Raw genomic sequence first — 17,436 nt, forward strand, 5'->3', positions numbered from 1 at the left:
CGCAATACAAGGTGTTTGAATGCATTCTATTTAAACATCAGGTGCTGACAACTTACCGAAGAGCTGCGAGCCACTGACTGATAATGTACAGAAGAGCTGCTAGCCACTGACTGATAATGTAGAGAAGAGCTGCGAGCCACTGACTGATAATGTAGAGAAGAGCTGCGAGCCACTGACTGATAATGTAGAGAAGAGCTGCGAGCCACTGACTGATAATGTACAGAAGAGCTGCGAGCCACTGACTGATAATGTACAGAAGAGCTGTCAGCCACTGACTGATAATGTACAGAAGAGCTGTCAGCCACTGACTGATAATGTACAGAAGAGCTGCGAGCCACTGACTGATAATGTACAGAAGAGCTGCGAGCCACTGACTGATAATGTACAGAAGAGCTGTCAGCCACTGACTGATAATGTACAGAAGAGCTGTCAGCCACTGACTGATAATGTAGAGAAGAGCTGCGAGCCACTGACTGATAATGTACAGAAGAGCTGTCAGCCACTGACTGATAATGTAGAGAAGAGCTGCGAGCCACTGACTAATAACGTAGAGAAGAGCTGCGAGCCACCGACTTTCTTCTTCTGGTGGTGTAGTTCAGTCTAAATTACTGAACACTGAGACGCCATAGAATCAGGTTTAATTTTATTAACAAGATTTAAAATTCTATATTTTTAGTTCAAAGTACTTTGGTTTACAGTGCACACAAAGAACTGAGTCTGTCCAAGTGTGTGAGCAGTCCAAAAATCTGATTGGCTGGCTTTGGGCTGAGTTGTCCTCTCCTAACCATGTGTTCCTTCCATGGCACATGTCTGGGGGGGGGGGGGGTCTTTTAAACTTGTTTTGTAATGAGTAAGCCTTTTCGCCCTGGCTCTCTTGTTACATTACAGCTTTATTCTGAAGTGGATTAAATAAAAACACCTCATCAATCTACACACAATACCCCATAATGACAAAGCAAAAACAGGTTTGTAGATTTTTTTTTTAGAAATCTATTTAAAATAAACATACCTTATTTACATAAGTATTCAGACCCTTTGCGATGAGACTTGAAATTGAGCTCAGGTGCATCCATAGTAAGACTGGTCATAACACCTCGTTAGTTACATCACATAGTAAGACTGGTCATAACACCTCGTTAGTTACATCACATAGTAAGACTGGTCATAACACCTCGTTAGTTACATCACATAGTAAGACTGGTCATAACACCTCGTTAGTTACATCACATAGTAAGACTGGTCATAACACCTCATTTACATCACATAGTAAGACTGGTCATAACACCTCGTTAGTTACATCACATAGTAAGACTGGTCATAACACCTCGTTAGTTACATCACATAGTAAGACTGGTCATAACACCTCATGTATATTATTAAGAAATAATTAAGCTGGCCCAGAAACGAGCAGCAACACGTTGATCTTTTCCTGCTCAGGGTAGAGGAGAGAATTGTCTATTTTAAAAATATGAAGTGTGTTAACTGTCTATTTGATCAACTGACAGGCATTCATACTCAACAAGGCAAGTTAAGGTCTCTACATCGTCCTCAAAGCCTGAACGAATTCACAGTAATACAGTACCTTAAAGTATTCATACCACTTCACTTATTCCACATTTGTTGTTACAGCCTGATTTTTCAAAATGGATTCATTCGATTTTTTTTCCTCTCGCAACTATCGACACAAATCAAATGTTATTGGTCTCATACACATTTAGCACATGTTTATTGTGGAATGCTTGTGTTCCTAGCTTCCAACAGTGCAGTAAATATCTAACAATACACAGGAATGTAAAATAACGGAATAAAGAACTATTAGGTCGAGCCACGTCTGAGTCCGTTGTGTGTGTATTTATGCTGTAGGATAAAATAGTATGTACAGCAATAGTTAAATGGGATGGCATTGACTAAAGTACAGTATATACATGTGAAATTATTAAAACAGTATGTAAACATTATTAAAGTGACCCGTGTTCCATGACAGGAAGCAGCCTTTAAGGTGCAGGGTTGAGTAACCGGGTGGTAGCCGGCTAATGACAGTGACTAAAGTTCAGGACGGTGTACTAGGTGGAGGCCGGCTAGTGGTGACTATTTAACAGTCTGATGGCCTTGAGATAGAAGCTGTTTTCCCAGTCTCTCGGTCCCAGCTTTGATGCACCTGTACTGAACTCGCCTTCTGGATGGTAGCGGGGTGAACAGGCAGTGGCTCAGGTGGTTGATGGCCTTCCTGTGACACCGGGTGCTGTAGATGTCCTGGAGGGCAGGCGGTGTGCCCCCGGTTTCACATTGGGCCACCCTCTGGAGAGCCCAGCGGTTGCTGACGGTGCAGTTGCCATACCAGGCGGTGATTGCAGCCTGACAGGATGCTCTCAATGGTGCATCTGTTAAAGTTTTAGAGTCTCAGCGGCTCGCCTCAGGTTCACCACACTGTCTGTTGGTGAACCATTTTCAGATTGTCAGTGATGTGTATGCGTAGGAACTTGATGCTTTTCACCCTCTCCGCTGCGGCCCCGTTGATGTGAATGTGGGCATTCTCCCTCTGCTGTCTCCTGAAGTCCACGATCAGCAACTTTGTTTTGTCGATGTTGAGGGAGAGGTTATTTTTCCACTGGGCTCAGTGGGAGCACACTGGGCTTAATGGGGTGGCAGGTAGCCTAGTGGTTAGAGCGTTGTACTAGTAACCGAAAGGTTGCTAGATCGAATCCCCGAGCTGACAAGGAAAAATCTGTCGTTCTGCCCCTGAACAAGTCAGTTAACCCACTGTTCCTAGGTCGTCATTGAAAATAATTTGTTCTTAACTGACTTGCCTAGTTATATATATATATATAGGAACAACAGTGATTTATGGTTAAAAAAAATCAATCTAATCAAAATATTTCAAAACCGATGGTTTGGGGTATAAATATTGACGATAGGCAATGCAAAGTTATTATTGATCATATTGAACAATATTTCTTTATTGCCATTTACATTCTGTGTAAAGGGAGTGTTTTTTTATATGCCACTTTTATATACCCTTTAAACCCACCTAACATAAATATCACATTTACAAAAAATGTAATCTGTGTATATGCAAGGTTAAGTTAACAGTAAAATAGACCAAAAATAGACGTGAGCTATGAATGCCTAAACATTTTTATCTTGTTGTAGTTTAAGTTATGTTTCTACTGTGTGACTTTGACATGCACGATTGCAAGAAATGAGAAACACATTTTCAATTGGCAAGAAATAGTAATTACCGGTAATGCCCATTGAAATATGCTATCATCTGCATATAGGTGTATATGCAGTCATCCATTTTGTTACAGTAACAATTGCATGTCCTGATCTCAGAAGCAGTTCTGTTAAACACTAGTACTTTCTGAAGTGATAACACTTTATGTAAAATGATCTGAGAACGTACAAAATATATCAGGAACATGTGTATCTGAGGGTCGCCTCAACACGTTTATTGTTTTTTTTTGCAGCTTTCAAAATGGCCACTAGTGGGAACGTGCACATGACTGTCTTCCTAAAACATCTGACTTTGAATAAAAACTGTTATTGGATATAATAACCAGATGAGTTGGTTTAAACATTAAACTGCAGAATGTATGTATTTGTTTTATTCACAGATGGAAGTGGGTTTAGTAGATACCCCAAGCTAAAGTGGAAGGATTAAATTGAAGCCTCATTGGAGAGGAAACTCCATCTATAGCTCAATTATTTTTATTTTATTTTATTTCACCTTTATTTAACCAGGTAGGCAAGTTGAGAACAAGTTCTCATATACAATTGCGACCTGGCCAAGATAAAGCAAAGCAGTTCGACACAAACAACAACAAAGAGTTACACATGGAATAAACAAATATACAGTCAATAATACAGTAGAAAAATAAGTCTATTTAAATGTGAGCAAATGAGGTGAGATAAGGGAGGTAAAGGCAAAAAAAGGCCATGGTGGCGAAGTAAATACAATATAGCAAGTAAAACACTGGAATGGTAGATTTGCAGTGGAAGGATGTGCAAAGTAGAGATAGAAATAATGGGGTGCAAAGGAGCACCATTATAGATGGGCTATGTACAGGTGCAGTAATCTGTGAGCTGCTCTGACAGCTGGTGCTTATGAGCTGAATGTTGCTAGGTTGATAACAGCTGGAGGATTTGTTGCTTTTCCATTGTCGTTTCTGTTGCCCTTGCATTCAGTAGCATCTACGAAGGACATCATTATTAACCATAATATTGACGTCAAACCAAGGACACGGGGGGTGGTGGTTCCTCATGTTGTGAGATTCTCACTAGTGTTTTACAGAACTGCTTCTGAGAGATTAGGATCAGGACATGCAATTGTTACAGTAAGAAACTGTAACAAAATGGACGACTGCAGTGTAGCTGTTATTAGAATATCAGAATATGTAAGTGTGTTATATTATATATAAACTCAAAAAAAGAAAAAGAAACGTCCTCTCACTGTCAACTGTGTTTATTTTCAGCAAACTTAACATGTGTAAATATTTGTATGAACATAACAAGATTCAACAACTTAGACATAAACTGAACAAGTTCTACAGACATGTGACTAACAGAAATGGAATAATGTGTCTCAGAACAAAGGGGGGGGGGGTCAAAAACAAAAGTAACAGTCAGTATCTGGTGTGGCCACCAGCTGCATTAAGTACTGCAGTGCATCTCCTCCTCATGGTTTGCCAGTTCTTGCTGTGAGATGTTACCCCACTCTTCCACCAAGGCACCTGCAAGTTCCCGGACATTTCTGGTGTGAATGGCCCTAACCCTCACCCTCCGATTCGATCTAACCCAGACGTGCTGAATGGGATTGAGATCCGGGCTCTTCGCTGGCCATGGCAGAACACTGACATTCCTGTCTTGCAGGAAATCACGTGCAGAACGGGCAGTATGGCTGGTGGCATTGTCATGCTGGAGGGTCATGTCAGGATGAGCCTGCAGGAAGGGTACAACATGAGGGAGGAGGATGTCTTCCCTGTAACACACAGCGTTGAGATTGCCTGCAATGACAACAAGCTCAGTCCGATGATGCTGTGACACACCGCCCCAGACCATGACGGACCCTCCACCTCCAAATCGATCCCGCTCCAGAGTACAGGCCTCGGTGTAATTCCTTCGATGATAAACGCGAATCCGACCATCCTGTGCAGGTGTTACACGTGGTCTGCCACTGCGAGGACGATCAGCTGTCCGTCCTGTCTCCCTGTTGCGCTGTATAGGCGTCTCACAGTACGGACATTGCAATTTATTGCCCTGGCCACATCTGCAGTCCTCATGCATCCTTGCAGCATGCCTAAGGCACGTTCACGCAGATGAGGGACCCTGGGCATCTTTCTTTTGGTGTTTTTCAGAGTCAGTAGAAAGGCCTCTTTAGTGTCCTAAGTTTTCATAACTGTGACCTTAATTGCCTACTGTCTGTAAGCTGTTAGTGTCTTAACGACAGTTCCACAGGTGCATGTTCATTAATTGTTTATGGTTCATTGAACAAGCACGGGAAACGGTGTTTAAACACTTTACAATGAAGATCTGTGAAGTTATTTGGATTTTTACAAATTATCTTTGAAAGACAGTGTCCTGAAAAAAGGACGTTTCTTTTTTTGGCTGAGTTTATGTATGTCTAATGCTATGTATTGTTATAAATATATTTATTTTATTTATGTAGTTCTGTACATATCTATTAATGTTTTGTACTGTCATTTTATGTAGTTATGTCCTTCAGCTGTAATTCTTTATTAATGTTAGGTAATGTTTTGTGTGGACCCCAGGAAGAGTAGCTTCAGCTTTACATGTAGCTAATAGGGATCCTAATAAAATACTAAAAAGCAAGATATACAACGAGCTGAAACGAGCCACCTATGATTACCCACAAGGCAGCTTGTCATTGTTGCTAGCTATCTGACCGTTCAGAAACACGACACCACACGGCCTTCTGCCTCATGGCTACACGTGACGTTGTCAGCCAACCAGTCAGCCAACCAGTCAGCCAACCAGTCAGCCAACCAGGAGACATCTAGCCTGGATTGGTTCTCTTCGTGCATAGACGTCTGCATGTGACCAAGTTCACTATCCATGTGGATGTTATTCATCTGTTCATCAACCAACCACAGTGGCTAGAAGTTGTGAAGCGTTTCAACGGGTCCTTGGGATGTTGCTGACCTCTTTATCAGTTGACTAGTTGGTTTTAATACGGATGGTTTTAGTACGGATGGTTGGTTTTAATACGGTTGGTTTTAGTACGGATGGTTGGTTTTAGTACGGATGGTTGGTTTTAGTACGGATGGTTGGTTTTAATACGGATGGTTGGTTTTAAGTACGGATGGTTGGTTTTAAGTACGGATGGTTGGTTTTAAGTACGGATGGTTGGTTTTAGTACGGATGGATGGTTTTAGTACGGATGGTTGGTTTTAGTACGGTTGGCTGGTTGGGTTGAATACGGTTGGCTGGTTGGGTTGGTTGGGTTGAATACGGTTGGTTTTCCAAGGAATATAATCATCTGTTGCTGACTGGGGGACTGTGGCCAAAAGTTTACCTCCTGTCTTCTGTTGATTCAGTTGTTACCTGATGGCCCATTCAACATGTCTACTTACCTTCTGTTGATTCAGTTGTTACCCGATGGCCCATTCAACATGTCTACTTACCTTCTGTTGTTACCTGATGGCCCATTCAACATGTCTACTTACCTTCTGTTGATTCAGTTGTTACCCGATGGTCCATTCAACATGTCTACTTACCTTCTGTTGTTACCTGATGGCCCATTCAACATGTCTACTTACCTTCTGTTGATTCAGTTGTTACCTGATGGCCCATTCAACATGTCTACTTACCGTCTGTTGATTCAGTTGTTACCTGATGGCCCATTCAACATGTCTACTTACCTTCTGTTGATTCAGTTGTTACCTGATGGTAGTGTTGTCAGGAATTTGGACTTAGATACCGATAGGTGGTTTAGTGTCACAATACTCGATACCATCACGAGACTCAATACCAAAAATTATATCACACAAAAAAGGCATATTAGCCAGACACACAATCTCAGCTACTGCTCTGTTCAATTGTTGGGCATCTGAGTTAAATATCATAAAATAGTTCTAGACTATTTGCGCAAGGGAGAAGTAAGATCAGAGCATTACCTTGTTTCCCCTTTCATGATGACTGGTTATTGAAAGAAGGTTTTTCAAATAGGCTACATTGAGAAAGTCTTGTCATTATCAATGGATGTAAAAAACAGACTTAGTTTACTTGCTGTTTTGAGCCGAAGAAGAAATGACTTTGAGAAGCTCCACGGTGATGGTGAGCTACGACAATCAGAAATAGTATCAGGTGACCAACAGTCTATCGACCAAACAAACGACTAAATGGGGGCAGCCCTACTATATGTACAAAAGTATGTGGACACCCCTTCAAATTAGAGGTTTCGGTTATTTCAGCCACACCTGTTGCTGACCAGTGTGTAAAATCGAGCATACAAGCCGTGCAATCTCCACAGACAGACATTGGCAGTAGAATTGCCTTACTGAAGAGCTCAGTGACTTTCAATGTGGCACCGTCATAGGATGCCACCTTTCCAACAAGTCAGTTCGTCAAATTTCTGCCCTGCTAGAGCTGCCCCTGGTCAATTGTACGTGCTGTTATTGTGAAGTGGAAATGTCTGTGAGAAACAACGGCTCAGCCGTGAAGTGGTAGGCCACACAAGCTCAGAACCGGACCACCGAGTGCTAAAGCTCGTAGCGTATTAAAATCGTCTGTTCTCGGTTGCAACACTCACTACTGAGTTCCAAACTGCCTCTGGAAGCAACGTCAACACAATAACTGTTCGTCAGGAGCTTCATGAAATGGGTTTCTATGGCCGAGCAGCCGCACACAAGCTTAAGTTCCCCATGCGCAATGCCAAGCGTCGGCTGGAGTGGTGTAAAGCTTGCCGCCATTATTGGACTCTGGAGCAGTGGCTACGCGTTCTCTGGAGTCACGCTTCCCCATCTGGCAGTCCGACGGAAGAATCTGGTTTTGGCAGAAACCAGGAGAACGCTACCTGTCCCAATGCATAGTCCAACTGTAAAATTTGGTGGAGGTGGAATAATGGTCTGGGGCTGTTTTTTCATGGTTCGGGCTAGGCCCCATTGTTCCAGTGAAGGGAAAGCTTAACCCTACAGCATGCAATGACATTCTAGATTCTGTGTTTCCAATTTTGTGGCAACAGGCCCTTTTCATGTTTCAACATGACAATGCCCCCATGCACAAAGTGACGTCCATACAGAAATGGTTTGTCGAGATCGGTGTGGAAGAACTTGACTGGCCTGCACAGAGCCCTGACCTCAACCCCCATCAAACACCTTTGGGATGAATTGGAACGCCTACTGCCAGCCAGGCCTTATCGCCGAACATCAGTGTCCGACCTCACTATTGCTCTTGTGGTTGCAGCAATGTTCCAACATCTAGTGGAAAACCTTCCCAGAAAAGTAGAGGCTGTTATAGAAGCAAAGGGGGAACCCAACTCCGTGTTAATGCCCATGATTTTGGAATGAGATGTTTTGACCAAGCATACTTTTGTAGTGTTGGTCTGCAGGGTACCTGGTCTGCGCACAAATGTAGGCATATAAATCTTCTTATTTGGACTAGAGGTCAACCGATTATGATTTTTCAACGCCGATACCGATTATTGGAGGACCAAGAAAAGCCCATACCGATTAATCGGCCAATTTGTTTTTTAATACATTTATTTATTTGTAATAATGACAATTACAACAAAACTGAATGAACACTTATTTTAACTTAATATAATACATCAATAAAATCAATAAAATCTATTTGGCCTCAAATAAATAATAAAACATGTTCAATTTGGTTTTAATAATGCAAAAACAAAGTGTTGGAGAAGAAAGTAAAAGTGCAATATGTGCCATGTAAGAAAGCTAATGTTTCAGTTCCTTGCTCAGAACATGAGAACATATGAAAGCTGGTGGTTTTAACATGAGTCTTCAGTATTCCCAGGTAAGAAGTTTTAGGTTGTAGTTATTATAGGAATTATAGGACTATTTCTCTCTATACCATTTGTATTTCATATACCTTTGATTATTGGATGTTCTTATAGGCACTTTAGTATTGCCAGTGTAACAGTATAGCTTCCGTCCCTCTCCTCGCCGCTACCTGGGCTCGAACCAGGAACACATCGACAACAGCCACCCTCGAAGCAGCGTTACCCATGCAGAGCAAGGGGAACAACTACTCCAAGTCTCAGAAAGAGTGACGTTTGAAACGCTATTAGCGCGCACCCCGCTAACTAGCTAGCCATTTCACATCGGTTACACCAGCCTAATCTCGGGAGTTGATAGGCTTGAAGTCATAAACAGTGCAATGCTTGAAGCACAGTGAAGAGCTGCTGGCAAAACGCACAAAAGTGCTGTTTGAATGAATGCTTACGAGCCTGCTGGTGCCTACCATCACTCAGTCAGACTGCACTATCAAATCATAGACTTAATTATAACATAATAACACACAGAAATACGAGCCTTAGGTCATTAATATGGTCGAATCCGGAAACTATCACCTCGAAAACAAAACATTTATTATTTCACTGAAATACGCAACCGTTCCGTATTTTATCTAACGGGTGGCATCCATCAGTCTAAATATTCCTGTTACATTGCAAAAATTTCTGGCAAATTAGTTCGCAAAGAGCCAGGCGGCCCAAACTGTTGCATATACCCTGACTCTGCGTGCAATGAACGCAAGAGAAGTGACACAATTTCACCTGGTTAATATTGCCTGCTAACCTGGATTTCTTTTAGCTAAATATGCAGGTTTAAAAATATATACTACTGTGTATTGATTTTAAGAAAGGCATTGATGTTTATGGTTAGGTACACGTTGGAGCAACGACAGTCCTTTTTCGCGAATGCGCACTGCATCGATTATATGCAACGCAGGACACGCTAGATAAACTAGTAATATCATCAACCATGTGTAGTTATAACTAGTGATTGTGATTGATTGATTGTTTTTTATAAGATAAGTTTAATGCTAGCTAGCAACTTACGTGAATGCAGTAAGAAGCCAAGGTAACAGGTGGGCTCCTCGCGAGGCAGGTGGTTAGACCGTTGGACTAGCTAACCGTAAGGTCAGCTCAGCGATTCAATCTCGCAACAAGGTAAGAATCTGTCGTTCTGCCCTGAACAAGGCAGTTAACCCACCGTTCCTAGGCCGTCATTGAAAATAAGAATGTGTTCTTAACTGACTTGCCTAGTTAAATAAAGGTGTAAAAGAATAAAACGGCAAAATCGGCGTGATCTTGAAATCGGCCCTAATTAATCGGCCATTCCGAGTAATCGGTCGACCTCTAATTTGGAGATCTGATAGTATTTCTGATTGGCTTAACACACCACCACTAATGAGTTGTGGAGCTTCTCAAAGGAACGTTTTCTTCACCTCAAAACAGCAAGTAAACAAAGTCTGTTTTTACATCCATTGAGAATAACAATAGTTCCTCAATATTTCCAGCTCTCTCCCTTTCGATAACCACTCGGCAAGAAAGGTGAAAAATGCTCTGATCCAGTGGAATTATAAAATAGGCCTGCCTGAATAATGCTTAAACCTTTGCGCAAATAACCTAGAGCTATGTCTGTTTGTCCCAAGCTCGATGGCGCAGGTAACTCCGAGGGCCCAGAATATTTTATACCATTTTGTAAGTTTACTAGCGCGAGGGGTGTACCCAAGTTCATAGTTGTTTACAGTTGGTTGCAGACAGGACATGCAATAGCCAATGTGACTTATAGGATATTTATTTTTGTCATTATGCAATGTTTTTATTTTGGTTAGCCACATCACATGACAATGATTTTGAGGTACGAAGACGTTATAAATTAAATGAAGCTGTTCCCCCAATTTTGAATATGAAAACAATAACTGGCACACAGATCGGTACAAATTGTAAGATAAATTGGCGTTCCACATGAGAAAGGTTGCCGACTCCTCGTGTAGCCTTTTACCGGCGACTTCAGGAGAGTAGAAAGACCGTATGAGTGGGAGGAGGAGCATGGTCAGGTTGATATGGGGGGTTTTCTCTTCTGGTTATCTGGATCTCTGACTCCCTCTTGAATCATTTGTCTTATTTCATCAAACAATTTCTATAAAGCATCAGACAAGCATATAGTGGATTTTATTGAAATACATCAATTGGTCGAAAGAACAGACAATTTTCGGTTGACCCAAGATTGTTTTTAGTCGGGGACAGCCCTAATTGTAACTGTTGTAGCCTGTATGGACATTGTTTTGTGAACAGTCATGTTCAAAATGTAAATGTCGTGTTACATTTTTCAAGTGTGTTAACTTCTGTGCAACATGATGAGTAGGGAGCTAACAAGGCAGCCAGACAGCTCTAGTAATGAATGAAGTGGACAGACAGCTCTAGTAATGAATGAGGAAGTGGCCAGACAGCTCTAGTAATGAATGAGGAAGTGGACAGACAGCTCTAGTAATGAATGAGGAAGTGGACAGACAGCTCTAGTAATGAATGAGGAAGTGGACAGACAGCTCTAGTAATGAATGAGGAAGTGGAGCTGTGTAACATGATGAGTAGGGAGCAGACAGCTCTAGTAATGAATGAGGAAGTGGACAGACAGCTCTAGTAATGAATGAGGAAGTGGACAGACATCTCTAGTAATGAATGAGGAAGTGGAGCTGTGTACAACATGATGAGTAGGGACCTAACAACACAGCCAGACAGCTCTAGTAATGAATGAGGAAGTGGACAGACAGCTATAGTAATGAATGAGGAAGTGGAGCTGGACAACATGATGAGTAGGGAGCTAACAACACAGCCAGACAGCTCTAGTAATGAATGAGGAAGTGGAGCAGGATCTTTGGTCTTCGTGCCATAATGGGGCTGATAGAGTTGATCATCTCAATCACCTGACACACAATTGACAGAAGTACCGAATGTAACAAAAATTCTAGTACTGAACCGGGGGTTGATTTGTATTGGAAAAAGTACAGAAGTTTCGGTATTCCATGCAACACTACCCGATGGCCCATTCAACACATCTATAACATCAGCAACTCTACTGTACACAGAGACGGACTGCATATCAAGCCTGTACACAGGGATGGACTGCATATCAAGCCTGTACATAGGGATTGACTGCATATCAAGCCTGTAAACAGGGACGGACTGCATATCAAACCAATAAAGTGTGTCTTACTCTGTAGATTGAGAGTGAAGTTCCTCAGCCAGGCTCCTTGTTTAGGACTCTTAATCTCATTAGACGCAGAGCACAGCCCAAATTGAATTACTTATCTTCTGCTCCCTTTTTCTGCCTGCTCTGTCCTAAACACTATACTCTCCTCTCCTTCCTGTCCTAAACACCAAACTATACTCTCCTCTCCTTCCTGTCCTAAACACAGAGCTCCTCTCCTCCTGGCCTAAACACAGAGCTCCTCTCCTCCTGGCCTAAACACAGAGCGCCTCTCCTCCTGATCTAAACACAGAGCTCCTCTCTGCCTGACCAGAGCGACAGGTTTATTTTAGGGCCCTGTGAAGGAGAGGGTTGCCCTGTAACCGTGTTAACCTAGCATCATGCAGCACAGCCCTAGCTGATGGTCTGAGCCCAGGCGACGCTATATCTGACTACAGCATCTGACACTGTCAATATCTAAACTGACTCTTTACTGAGACGCTGACTCATGACTCACACTGACTCTTTACTGAGACGCTGACTCATGACTCACACTGACTCTTTACTGAGACGCTGACTCATGACTCACTGACTCTTTACTGAGACGCTGACTCATGACTGACTCACACTGACTCTTTACTGAGACGCTGACTCATGACTCACACTGACTCTTTACTGAGACGCTGACTCATGACTCACTGACTCTTTACTGAGACGCTGACTCATGACTCACTGACTCTTTACTGAGACGCGGACTCATGACTCACTGAGACGCGGACTCTTTACTGAGATGCTGACTCATGGCTCACACTGACTCTTTTGGACCCTCCCATAATCTATACATAGTTTCCACATGTTTGGCACAGCAATAGATGTATTGGGTGGTGTGTGAGTCTTACCAGTGTTCCTATCTACTGTAACCTGGTGTGTGTGTGTGTGTGTTACCAGTGTTCCTATCTATTGTAACCTGGTGTGTGTGTGTGTGTGTGTGTGTGTGTGTGTGTGTGTGTGTGTGTGTGTGTGTGTGTGTGTGTGTGTGTGTGACCAGTGTTCCTATCTACTGTAACCTGGTGTGTGTGTGTGTGTGACCAGTGTTCCTATCAACTGTAACCTGGTGTGTGTGTGTGTGACCAGTGTTCCTATCTACAGTAACCTGTGTGTGTGTGTGTGTGTGTGTGACCAGTGTTCCTATCTACTGTAACCTGGTGTGTGTGTGTGTGACCAGTGTTCCTATCTACTGTAACCTGGTGTGTGTGACCAGTGTTCCTATCTACTGTAACCTGGTGTGTGTGTGTGTGTGACCAGTGTTCCTATCTACTGTAACCTGGTGTGTCTGTGTGTGTGTGTGTGACCAGTGTTCCTATCTACTGTAACCTGTGTGTGTGTGTGTTACCAGTGTTCCTATCTACTGTAACCTGGTGTGTGTGTGTGACCAGTGTTCCTATCTATTGTAACCTGGTGTGTGTGTGTGTGTGTGTGTGTGTGACCAGTGTTCCTATCTACTGTAACCTGGTGTGTGTGTGTGTGTGTGTGTGTGTGTGTGTGTGTGTGTGTGTGTGTGTGTGTGTGTGTGTGTGTGTGTTACCAGTGTTCCTATCTATTGTAACCTGGTATGTGTGTGTGTGTGACCAGTGTTCCTATCTACTGTAACCTGGTGTGTGTGTGTGTGTGTGTGTGTGTGTGTGTGTGTGTGTGTGTGTGTGTGTGTGTGTGTGTGTGTGTGTGTGTGTGTGTGTGTGTGTTACCAGTGTTCCTATCTACTGTAACCTGGTGTGTGTGTTACCAGTGTTCCTATCTACTGTAACCTGGTGTGTGTGTGTGTGACCAGTGTTCCTATCTACTGTAACCTGGTGTGTGTGTGTGTGTGTGTGTGTGTGTGTGTGTGTGACCAGTGTTCCTATCTACTGTAACCTGATGTGTGTGTGTGTGTGTGTGTCTTACCAGTGTTCCTATCTACTGTAACCTGGTGTGTGTGTGTGTGACCAGTGTTCCTATCTATTGTAACCTGGTGTGTGTGTGTGTCTTACCAGTGTTCCTATCTACTGTAACCTGGTGTGTGTGTGTGTGTGTGACCAGTGTTCCTATCTATTGTAACCTGGTGTGTGTGTGTGTGACCAGTGTTCCTATCTACTGTAACCTGATGTGTGTCTTACCAGTGTTCCTATCTACTGTAACCTGATGTGTGTGTGACCAGTGTTCCTATCTACTGTAACCTGGTGTGTGTGTGTGACCAGTGTTCCTATCTACTGTAACCTGGTGTGTGTGTGTGTGTGTGACCAGTGTTCCTATCTACTGTAACCTGGTGTCTTGGTGTGTGTGTGTGTGACCAGTGTTCCTATCTACTGTAACCTGGTGTCTTGGTGTGTGTGTTACCAGTGTTCCTATCTACTGTAACCTGGTGTCTTGGTGTGTGTGTTACCAGTGTTCCTATCTACTGTAACCTGATGTCTTGGTGTGTGTGTGACCAGTGTTCCTATCTACTGTAACCTGATGTCTGTGTGTGTGTGTCTTACCAGTGTTCCTATCTACTGTGACCATGCCGTGGTGTGTGTGTGTGACCAGTGTTCCTATCTACTGTAACCGTGTTCCTATCTACTGTAACCTGGTGTGTGTGTGTGTGTGTGTGTGTGTGTGTGACCAGTGTTCCTATCTACTGTAACCTGGTGTGTGTGTGTGTGTGTGACCAGTGTTCCTATCTACTGTAACCTGGTGTCTTGGTGTGTGTGTTACCAGTGTTCCTATCTACTGTAACCTGATGTCTTGGTGTGTGTGTGACCAGTGTTCCTATCTACTGTAACCTGGTGTCTTGGTGTGTGTGTGACCAGTGTTCCTATCTACTGTAACCTGGTGTCTTGGTGTGTGTCTCCCCTGCAGGTTGCGGCCAACACCCCCACTATGTACTCTCAGGAACTCTTCCAGCTCTCCCAGTATCTGCAGGTATGGAACAACACTGACACCTAGTGGCCAGGCAGCGCTACTACGCTCTTACCTCTGCCTGGTGCATGGATTCATAGTCTTACTGTGTAACTGCTACTGGACTGTTAAAATGATATGGGACTTTGAAGACTTGAACCATGTGCTTCACTCTTTCACTCTCATCTGTCTTATACTACAGGTTATTGGTGTAATGTTTACAGTCTAACGTAAACGTCTAATGTCGTCTCTCACACTATGTAATGTTTACAGTCTAACGTCGTCTCTCACACTGTGTAATGTTTACAGTCTAACGTCGTCTCTCACACTGTGTCATGTTTACAGTCTAACGTCGTCTCTCACACTGTGTCATGTTTACAGTCTAACGTGGTCTCTCACACTGTGTCATGTTTACAGTCTAATGTCGTCTCTCACACTGTGTCATGTTTACAGTCTAACGTCGTCTCTCACACTATGTAATGTTTACAGTCTAATGTCGTCTCTCACACTGTGTCATGTTTACAGTCTAACGTCGTCTCTCACACTATGTAATGTTTACAGTCTAACGTGGTCTCTCACACTGTGTCATGTTTACAGTCTAAAGCTGTCTCACACTACGTAATGTTTACAGTCTAACGTGGTCTCTCACACTGTGTAATGTTTACAGTCTAATGTCGTCTCTCACACTGTGTCATGTTTACAGTCTAACGTCGTCTCTCACACTATGTAATGTTTACAGTCTAACGTGGTCTCTCACACTGTGTCATGTTTACAGTCTAAAGCTGTCTCACACTACGTAATGTTTACAGTCTAACGTGGTCTCTCACACTGTGTCATGTTTACAGTCTAACGTCGTCTCTCACACTATGTAATGTTTACAGTCTAATGTCGTCTCTCACACTGTGTCATGTTTACAGTCTAACGTCGTCTCTCACACTATGTAATGTTTACAGTCTAACGTGGTCTCTCACACTGTGTCATGTTTACAGTCTAAAGCTGTCTCACACTACGTAATGTTTACAGTCTAACGTGGTCTCTCACACTGTGTCATGTTTACAGTCTAAAGCTGTCTCACACTACGTAATGTTTACAGTCTAATGTCGTCTCTCACACTGTGTCATGTTTACAGTCTAAAGCTGTCTCACACTATGTCATGTTTACAGTCTAACGTGGTCTCTCACACTATGTAATGTTTACAGTCTAACGTCGTCTCTCACACTATGTAATGTTTACAGTCTAACGTCGTCTCTCACACTATGTAATGTTTACAGTCTAACGTCGTCTCTCACACTGTGTAATGTTTACAGTCTAACGTGGTCTCTCACACTATGTAATGTTTACAGTCTAACGTGGTCTCTCACACTATGTCATGTTTACAGTCTAACGTGGTCTCTCACACTATGTCATGTTTACAGTCTAACGTGGTCTCTCACACTGTGTAATGTTTACAGTCTAACGTCGTCTCTCACACTATGTCATGTTTACAGTCTAACGTGGTCTCTCACACTGTGTAATGTTTACAGTCTAACGTCGTCTCTCACACTATGTAATGTTTACAGTCTAACGTGGTCTCTCACACTATGTCATGTTTACAGTCTAACGTCGTCTCTCACACTGTGTCATGTTTACAGTCTAACGTCGTCTCTCACACTATGTCATGTTTACAGTCTAACGTGGTCTCTCACACTACGTAATGTTTACAGTCTAACGTCGTCTCTCACACTGTGTCATGTTTACAGTCTAACGTCGTCTCTCACACTATGTCATGTTTACAGTCTAACGTGGTCTCTCACACTGTGTCATGTTTACAGTCTAACGTCGTCTCTCACACTATGTCATGTTTACAGTCTAACGTCGTCTCTCACACTATGTAATGTTTACAGTCTAACGTCGTCTCTCACACTATGTCATGTTTACAGTCTAACGTCGTCTCTCACACTGTGTCATGTTTACAGTCTAACGTCGTCTCTCACACTATGTCATGTTTACAGTCTAACGTCGTCTCTCACACTATGTCATGTTTACAGTCTGTGGTCTCTCACACTACGTAATGTTTACAGTCTAACGTCGTCTCTCACACTGTGTCATGTTTACAGTCTAACGTCGTCTCTCACACTATGTCATGTTTACAGTCTAACGTCGTCTCTCACACTGTGTCATGTTTACAGTCTAACGTCGTCTCTCACACTATGTCATGTTTACAGTCTAAAGTCTGTCTCACACTACGTAATGTTTACAGTCTAACGTCGTCTCTCACACTGTGTCATGTTTACAGTCTAACGTCGTCTCTCACAATATGTAATGTTTACAGTCTAAAGCTGTCTCACACTACGTAATGTTTACAGTCTAATGT

At 42.7% G+C, this 17,436-nt stretch overlaps 1 protein-coding gene across 1 annotated transcript in view; it reads left to right on the plus strand.

Annotated features, from left to right (window-relative positions):
• The window catches only part of slmapa (sarcolemma associated protein a), a 152,056-nt gene that overhangs the window by 49,929 nt on the left and 84,691 nt on the right, over positions 1-17,436 (plus strand). Inside the window, exon 5 of the mRNA XM_071336989.1 lies at positions 15,045-15,107. Coding sequence (XP_071193090.1) covers positions 15,045-15,107 — 63 coding nt within the window. The remainder of the gene's footprint in view (positions 1-15,044; positions 15,108-17,436) is intronic.

The sequence above is a fragment of the Salvelinus alpinus genome, chromosome 12 (genome assembly GCF_045679555.1).
Source record: "Salvelinus alpinus chromosome 12, SLU_Salpinus.1, whole genome shotgun sequence".
NCBI lineage: Eukaryota > Metazoa > Chordata > Actinopteri > Salmoniformes > Salmonidae > Salvelinus > Salvelinus alpinus.